This window comes from Gossypium hirsutum, chromosome A13 (assembly GCF_007990345.1).
Source record: "Gossypium hirsutum isolate 1008001.06 chromosome A13, Gossypium_hirsutum_v2.1, whole genome shotgun sequence".
NCBI classification, from domain to species: Eukaryota; Viridiplantae; Streptophyta; class Magnoliopsida; order Malvales; family Malvaceae; genus Gossypium; species Gossypium hirsutum.
The window spans coordinates 55,546,844-55,556,277 of record NC_053436.1 but is presented as its reverse complement, the minus strand read 5'-3'; the positions used below and the strand labels follow the sequence as shown (position 1 = coordinate 55,556,277).

Below are 9,434 nucleotides of genomic sequence, written 5' to 3'. Positions count from 1 at the left end.
GTCGTAATGCGCAAAGGTCAGTGTAGTCGATCCCTGTAACATGGGAGACTTTGACTAATAAACTGTATTAATTGGCCCAACCAAAAATTCTAGAAAAAATATGTAGATGGGCATATGAGTCTAGTTTCAGGGAAAAATCACGAAACTGATTTTCGAGTTGTGAAACTAAAGATATGATTTTTAAGGTGACAGTGACGCAGTTAGCCAACTGCCTGGAAAAATTTTAAAATGGACTGCAATAGTAAGCGAATTTAGTCTGTGAACCCCTCGTGTCCGACTCCGGCAACGGTCTCGGGTACGGGGTGTTACATAAATACAGAAAACGCATCACTTTTCTGCTTCAAGAAAAACGCCCAAACTTTTCTGGAAAAATCATCAACAAAGGTTAGCATATAATTAGCTCCACCTCTCGAAGGCACTCTGGATGGCCCCCACAGATCAGAATGAATATACTCCAACGTTCCCTTCGTGTTATGGATTCCTTTAGTGAATCGAACTCTCTTTTTCTTCCCAAAAACACATGCTCACAGAAATTCAGTTTGCAAATTCCTTGCTGATCAATAAGTCCTCTTTTGCTCAATTCTGCCATGCCATTCTCACTCATATACCCTAAGCGCATATGCCAAAGTTTAGTAATATCATCATCTAACAAGGAAGAGGAAGCGATAGCTACATCACCAGTAACAATAGAACCCTACAAAACATATAACTTGGCAATCTTTCTCTGCCCTTTCATCACAACAAGGGACCCTTTGGAAATCTTTAAAACCCCACTTTCAGCTGTGTATCTGTACCCTTTTGAATCAAGAGTACTCAATGAAATTAAATTTCTTTTTGATTCTGGAACACGTCGTACGTCACTAAGTGTTCTGACAACTCCATCAAACATCTTAACTGTAATTGTTCCAACACCTGCGATTTTACACGAAGCATTATTTCTCATCAAAACAAAACCTTCAGACACTGTTTCGTAAGTTGTAAACAAATCGCGATTGGGACTCATGTAGAAGGTGCAGTCTGAATCAAGTATTCACTCCTCGCTTCCTTTAGAATCATTGACAAAAGCGACTAGAAGTTCACCATTGTTGTAATCTTCTACAACATCAGCTTCACTGAAATTTTTTGGTTGTTTTCCCTTTTGATTCGCAGCCTCCCTTTTAATCTTATTTTGTAGCTTATAGCACTCAGATTTAATGCGCCCTTTCTTCTTGCAGAAGTTACAAGTTTTACCTCTGTTTGAAGACTTCAATCTACCCTTAGATTTACCATGAGGATTCCGTTCCTGTGTCCTACCACGATTATCATCAGCATTCCAATCTTGTCTCCCACGAATAATGAGACCCTCTCCTTGAGAGTCGGGTTTAACCACAAGATGCTTCATCTTATCATACGAGGTTAAAGAATCATAAATCTCATCAACTGTGAGAGACTCGCGGCTATATAAAATCGTGTCTCTAAAGGTTGAATAAACGGGGGCAACGAATAAAGTAGAATCAACCCTATATCTTCCTTATCATACTGAACCTCCATGGCCTCCAAGTTTGAGAGAATTTCTTTAAACACTGTTAAGTGTTCGTGTATAGACGCACCTTCCTCCAAATGATGAGCATAAAGACGCTGCTTCATATGCAACTTACTTGTTAGAGTTTTCGACATACATATTTGTTCTAGCCTCTTCCATAATGCAGCGGCAGTCTTCTCTTTCATCACATCCTGTAAAATTTCGTTGGACAAATGCATATATAATTGTTTTAACGCCTTTCTATCCTTACGCTTCTTCTCTTCATCTGTTAATATTGAAAGCATCTTATTTATCCCTAGTAGGGCATCCTCCAGATCCATCTGCGCAAGAATTGCTTACATATTAATCTGCTACAATGAAAATCTGGTGTTGCGATCCAACAGCGAAATTTCATACTTCAAAGACGTCATTACTGTGATTGAGATGAACAACCCAGAAGCTCTGATACCAATTTGTGAAAAATAAAATAAAATAAAAATAAAATAAAGAACACACAAATTTTACGTGCAAACCCTTTCGGGAAAAAACCACGGGCAGAGGAGAAGAAAATTTACTATGTCAAAAAATTTGAATTCAATACAAGAAGAATAGACTATGTCTAGTTATACGCTTGTAAAGCCATATTCTAGTAGGACTGAAACACCTTATTCTAGTCAATATAAAATAGATGGAGTTTAATAAGGTTTAAAAAAACTTATTCTAAAATAAAATAAAAGAAGCCTAGTTCTATATGGATTTTAATTTTATTTTATTTTCCATCGTATTTTATTTAAATAAGAATTCGGGTCTCTTAATTCTAACAGCTACAAAAGAAGAAGTAAGAGAAACACTTTCAAAAATTCTTCAATGTTTTCAAGAAGTTGTCCTTAAATATAAATTTTGCCGAAGCTGTAGAGCAGATGCCAAGTTATGTTAAGATCATAAAAGATACTCTATCAAGGAAAAGGTGTTTTGAAAATTAAAGCTGTGGCTATGATAGAAGAATCTAGTGCTATCTTGCAAAAGAAGTTGCCACCAAAGCTTTGTGATCCAAGGAGCTTCACCTTTCCATGTACAATTGGTGCTCAATTTTCCGGCAAGGTTCTTTGTGATATAGGGAGGAGCATCAAGTTAATGCCATTGTCTATCTATAATAAGCTAGGAATTAAAGACATAAAACCGTAGTTAGCTGATCGAACTTATGGATTTCTATAAGGAATGGTTGAAGATGTTCTAGGTGAAGGTTGATTTATTTTTCCTGCGGAGCAGGATTTTGTCGTTTTGGACATGGAAGACACTACAGGAAAATAGGGCTTTAGCGGCGTTTTATCAAAAAACACCGCAAAAATTATAAAACACGGAGCAATAGCGGCGTTTTTGGTAAAACGCCGCTAAAAACAGAGCATTAGCGGCGCTTTTGGTAAAATGCCGCTAAAAACCAGAGCATTAGCGGCGCTTTTGGTAAAACGCCGCTAAAATCCAGAGCATTAGCGGCGTATTTGGAAAAACGCCGCTAAAAACCAGAGCATTAGCGGCGCTTTCGATAAAACGCCGCTAAAAGTCATATAATCCCTAAAATCCAAAACCCCAAAAAAATAATAAACACTAATCTATAACCCCTAAAACACTAAACCTCTAAATCTTAAAAACCCCTAAACACTAAACTATAACTCTTAAAACCCTAAACTCCAAAAAACATCATATGGATGTTGATGTGTATATACATAGATATTAATGTAAAAGCTTATGTTCATAATAAATTATGGAATTAAAACTGAATGGGGTTTGAAACGATATCACATACAATTAAAGAATTTCAATTTGAAAGAGTGTAGCTTAAAACTGAATGGGGTTTGAAAGGGAAGAAAAAGGTCTAAACCTTTGAAACATGAACTACAATTGAACAACATTGGTGTGTTGGCATACAAATTAGACGACATGTTTGATGGTATTGGGATGTCACCCAACTGTTGACTAAGTCTTAGCAATTAACATTCAACGCCAATTGTGAATTGTGAATTTATTTAAATTTTCATTTATGGATGTAATTTAATTATGATTTTAGGGTTGTTTTAGCAAAAATTAATAACTAATATTATTATCTAAACATGAATTATCATCAAATTAACTCTAAAACTCGAATTAAATACTAAAAAATATCAAACTCGGGTACCAAATTATACATTAAACCAAAAGAAAATATAAATTATTATTTTGGTTTTTATCTTTTCAAATAAGTAAAAAGGAAATTAATAGCTTCGACTTCAATACTATATATTCAAATCGAGCAAAAGTGACAAAAAAAAGTCAACATTTTTTTTATAAAATCTAACACTAAAAAACAAAAATTTAAATTAGTATTTTAGGCTTTGTCTACAGAGAAAATTCATATAATCAGCATTACATCATCAAATAAATTTTACTAATTCAATAAATTAGTATTTTAAGTTTTGTCTAAAAAGGAAATTAATATATTCAAACATTTTTTTATTCAATGAAAAACTCAGCAAAAAGTAAACAATAGTGGCGTTTTTATATGAAAACGCCGCAAAAAATATTTTCCTTCAAACATCACGCGTTTTATCCCCAAAATTTTCCCCCGTTAAACCCTTAATTTTCCCCCATTGGTGCCTCTTATTCTTTCTTCCATTTCAGGTGCCTTAAGAATCGCTCCCTCCCTCCTACCACAACCACTTACTCTCCCCTACTATGTTGTTCGTCTCTCTAATTACAGCCATTTAATAAAAATTTTAGTCTTTTTTTATAAAAATCCAATTTATAAAAATAGTAATAATAAATATTTTATAAAATCATTTGACTAATAATTTTCACCACACAAAATAAGGGATTTTAAGCAAAATAAATAAAATGATTTTTTTTGGCGTTTTTTTGAAAAACGCCGCAAAAGATAAGCAATAGTGGCGTTTTTCATAAAAACGCCACAAAAAATCATTTTACTTAGAACAAAACTATGCCGTTTTACTCTACTAAAAACCTATTTTGCTTCTCCTAAACCACAAACCCAAAATCCCTTATTAATTTTATCCCCAAACTTTACCCATTGGAACGTCTAAAATTTCCCCCTAAAATCTCCCCCTAAAATCGGTATCCCCAAAACATATTTAATTTTTCCCCCAAATCGAAATCCCCAAATCAAAATCCTTCCACCATTTCCGTGTCGCCATACTGATCCCTAATCCTCAGCATCTCTCTCACTGCATTTCTTGCTTCTCTAAATCTCCATCTCTAAATCTCCATCCCTTTGATTTTCACCGAAATCTAGTAAGTCTAAGTTCAAATCTTGTATGGGTAAGCTAATCTTTTTCCTTTTTTGGGTATTTGTGGGAGATTTATCTTCAATACATTCAAACTTTGACCTTTTTATTTAATCTATTTCTGTTATGGATATTGCATTTTCTCTTCATTTTGTAATCTTTTACCTTTGGTTTTTGTTATCTGTTCTCTTCTCAGATAGTTTCATGATTGCAGATTTTAAGAAATTTAAAGGATGCTTTCTGGCCATTTCAACGTGGTACTGCTGATAGTTTATTCTTAACGGTAGCAAATGCTGCTAACTGTATAGATAAATTTAATGGCTTTGAAGATAGGTATTTTATCTATATTTCAATTCAATCTGTATTTAGATGTTATTTTGGTGTTCTAGGTTATGATTTCACATTTATTTCATGTAGTGGGTATCGGCTTGCATCTGCAAAGGCTGCTCAACATAGGCTAGATCGGGGTGTCTGGACCAGTGTTCATTTTGGGGATATGAGGCGTGCTTTATCTGGTATGATTAGATGGTGTTGCATGAGTAAATACTTTTTTTATTTTAGGTATCACATATCAAGATCATTAAATGTAAAGATAATTGAAACTTATTATTGTGCGTTCCTTCTCTCGTTCTCATTCCTTGCAACAGAAAGGGTTCAAAAAATTATTTGCACTATTTCTAGTTTTAGCATTTGATCTTTCTTCCTTTTCTTGTCAGTTCAAAGCTTTTGGTTTCAGCTATTAAGTTCATTATCCTTTTTCTCCGATTTTGAATTTCCTTTCTCAAACCTGCTTTAGGTAAAATTTCGTCTTCTTTTTGCTCATGAAGTTGTATGGCTCAATGCATTTCTGATGTAATGTCAAGGTTTATGTACTTCTATTATGATGAAATTGTTACCATATTTCCAGCATGTGAACGCTTTATTCTTCTAAGAACCAATCCGAAGGAAATGAGAGATTATAGCATTCTCCTCTATCATTGTGGATTGTACGAGCAGGCTCTGAAATTTCTCAAATTGTATCAAGACATGAAGGTAAGTTTCATGGTACACCTTAATATGCAACTTCGAACTCTGTTTTGAAGAATTGGGACAAACATGTTTAGTGAACTATTTTCAGAGTTCTTCCGCACAAAATCCGTCAACAGATCCAGTTAGCAACCCAGAAGAAGATGCTGTGAAGAAATTGATTGTACGTCTCAATCTCATTGCAATGAAGGAAGGTTGGACCCGGCCATGGTATGTCAGAAATTATCTTGGCAATAACTCTGAGCCATGGTAAGAGATTCATACATTTTCTTGTGGCGTTTTAAATTTCAACATTACCTTCTCCGAGTTGGATGGTCAACTTAAGAGTGAATTTACAGAAAATGAGTTCACATGTCCCTTAACTGTGCAGTTTAGGATCATAACACGAACCTGCACATAGCATAGACGGATTGATCCGTACTTAGGATTCGACCTAGGCATATTGCAAAATGATGAAATAAGGTAATAGATAATTGCATTTGGCCTTGGGTTCTAACATATGGTTAATTTAGTATACGAGTTTTTTAGGCTGCCTTAGTAGTATTATCTTATCCATGTACAGCAACAAAGATTTTGTTTTGGCTTACCTTAAATGGTTGTAAATGATTGTTATTTGGACCTGTTGTGTATTTAACAGTGTATGAAAATAGAAAATATGAATACACCACAAGCTATTAATATCAAACCTATACAGTAACCACTATCAAAAAAATTGAATAATAAGGCTGCTGATTTCATGGCAAATATGAGCAGAACAGCTCCCTTGGGTCTGATTGTGTTTGTTGAGCCGTAGAGTCGATTTTTCTCCATTATATTAATTGGAGTTCCTATTTAAACTTTCTGGCTGGATTACTGTTTTCTTTTATAATAAAAATATTTTACTTAAAAAGGAAAATTGTTTTATAAGTTGTGGAATTTTTTAACTTCATTAGAGAGTTGACAAACATCTACAAAATTTTGTTTATGGATATGATCACTCATTTATCGTTTTCCAGCTTTGGTCATAGTTGATGAGATTGACATGTTTGATAGAGCAGAGGTATCAAATTTCCATCTAGATCTTTATTTTTTCACTTTGTTTTTGAATGATATTTTTGAAATAGTTAAAGCTACGCTGGTATGGTTCGAAATCCGTGTTGTTGCTGTAGAATACAAGGCCTTATTCAGAGGTAATTCCTTTTAGAGTAGTATTATATTTGTTTGCATGTCCTTGTTGTGTGGTTGTCTATGTTTTGTTCAATGCTGCCAACCAAATTTAGTATTGTTAGATATGGCACATAAAAGTATTAGTTTCAAGGTTGTATCTTTGGCTTGGAGAGAAATGATAAGTTTGATGTGCAGCCCCTGAACAAGTATGTTGTTCAGGGGAATTAATAGCTGAGTGATATCTTTCATGTGTATTTGGATGTGATTAAATGATTAGAAAAATCATTTTTTTATACAGTATCAAAAACCCTTGACAACATAACCACTGTCATTTTGATGTTTAACTTACATTTTAAGCTATTAATATGCTTAAATTACATTTTGATGTTTTTAAAATTAGCTAATAATTTATGAAACGTGGCAATTTTAAATTAAATTAATTTAATTTAATTTAACTAATAAAAATCAAATTTAATAAAATTAAGTTTTCATTGTTTTACTCTCTCTCTTCGCATGATGATCCTTTTTTCATGCATTTTTTTAACTGTTAGATAATTTTTATTTGTAATTCTTTTACTTGTTTTTACTCATTTTTTTCAAGTATTTGAATTTAATGTGTTATCCAATTTTTTTTTTGTTATAGATGTTTATCTAATATTAATTTTCTTATACAAAGTATATAGAAAAGAATAAAAAATTTTATTTTTAAAAAATTAATAAATGAATTTTGAATTTGGATGAAAAATGAGTCGAAATTGAGATTTAAAAACAAAAAAAAGCTTGCCGAAGTTTAGGTTTTGTTATTGAAAAGTAGGTTTGGATGAATTTGAATTTTCTATAGCTAAGTTGTTGGGTGGAGAAAAAAAGAAATGTATATATTTATAAGTTTTTTTTTAGAAAGAAGTTTAAGGAAATAAAAATTATTTTTATAGTTAAATATTATCATCTATCACAAAATGATTAGATAAGTGAATTTTTTTAACAGATTGGGTAATTTGAGTAACATAATGTAGTTTATATGTTACTTTGAGTAATGAAGTTTAGCTTAGGTATCAATTATGACCAAAAAAATTTCAGTTATTTTTTTGTGGTTTAAGCCAAAGGATTTCAATTTTCATTTTAATAAAAAAATTTCCAATTTCCAAATTACAAAATAAAAGTAAAATTTTATTAATAAGAGTTAGTGTATTTGCTTTTTGATTGGTCCTATACAGTAAGTTGACTTTCTAACTCTCAGGTACCAAAGTTGGTTGACTAATGGGCTAAATGTTTATCTTCTTTCTATGATTATATGTGCTTGTCAACTACTAGTTTGAGTGAAAAACAAAGACATTTTGTGAGCAAAGTGTCCTTTCCTTCTAAGATGTATTTTGGTGGAGCTATTGAACTTAGTTTGACATAGTGTTTTTAATTGCAAAATTTTGATAAACTTTTTAGTGTTTTGTTGTAGTCTCTGATCTTGTATTTGATGGCATGGCAGAACACATTTATCCAGGATGGGAAGGAGATGGCATCAGTGCTTTATACTTACCGCAGCTGTGTCTGTAATACCCCTGTCCCGTAACCGTCGCTGGAATAGGTAAGGGGCATTACCAGACTTGTAACTCATGCCAGATCAGTAAAATTTTGAACATTTTCTTGAAGTAAAGATCATTCAATTGGATAATTGCTAGACACAACCAGGGATAAAATTTAAAAAAAAAACTTATAAAAGTAAACATTCAAAAGATGTCATATTCGCATAGCTTATATACATTAACCAAAATATCCTCCCACTACTAGTCTATTCTATACATGCCATAAGATAATCCAAAACATAGCAGTACCAAACAGTGGATAGTGATAGTGTGACTAGTTGCTGACGATCCCCGAGCCTGTAGCTTCCAAATGAGATCTATAAAACAGAGGAAACAAAGTAAACGGAGTAAGCATTACAATGCTTAGTAAGTTTTAAGCAGTGTCAACAGATAACAATCAAATTATAACATAGTTGTTCGTATTTTTATTTCACTCTTCCTTCGGGCATACCATCCCTTTACCGAATATGCACATCTCATCATATATAATAGGCAGATAAATTCTCACTTGATAGTGACCTCTTATAAACATAGGTACATTACATATTTTCACCTAACTTTCCACATTGACCAAACGCACAATAATCATAGAACAGTCTTATTGCTTTACTCACATATGCATCACATAACGACCTTGTGATTTAGTCCAAATCAAGCTTAAATATAATCTCAAAATACATACCTGACCAACTTAACGCATTGAACGTATTTATTACCAATTGTTACTGTGAAGTCGTATAATCTTATGCTTTACTCGAATCTTCAGCGAAACCTTTAGCTCGAATAGTCCCCACACGTAGTTATCGGGTCTTACCCGGACATAATCTCCACACGTAGTCATCGGGTCTTACCCGAAATATATTTCCAAGTTTCATGTACATTTAATCACATGTTACAACATTCACATCG

At 33.0% G+C, this 9,434-nt stretch overlaps 1 protein-coding gene across 1 annotated transcript; it reads left to right on the top strand.

Annotated features, from left to right (window-relative positions):
- Positions 1–2,494: 2,494 nt before the first annotated feature.
- LOC121212305 (uncharacterized) lies at positions 2,495–6,055 on the top strand. The gene is made up of 5 exons (XM_041084764.1): positions 2,495–2,602; positions 4,991–5,109; positions 5,194–5,291; positions 5,684–5,808; positions 5,894–6,055. The coding sequence occupies exons 1-5, from the start codon at positions 2,495–2,497 to the stop codon at positions 6,053–6,055; spliced, it is 612 nt and encodes a 203-aa protein (XP_040940698.1).
- The last annotated feature ends 3,379 nt before the right edge of the window (positions 6,056–9,434 follow it).

What these genes read in the sequence shown, in the direction of transcription:
- LOC121212305 (XM_041084764.1), top strand. Translation starts at nt 2,495, where the DNA reads ATGATAGAAGAATCTAGTGCTATCTTGCAAAAGAAGTTGCCACCAAAG. An exon ending in TTTAATGGCTTTGAAGATAG is followed by an intron (nt 5,110 to 5,193) that starts GTATTTTATCTA and finishes TATTTCATGTAG; the next exon opens with TGGGTATCGGCTTGCATCTG. An exon ending in AATTGTATCAAGACATGAAG is followed by an intron (nt 5,809 to 5,893) that starts GTAAGTTTCATG and finishes AACTATTTTCAG; the next exon opens with AGTTCTTCCGCACAAAATCC.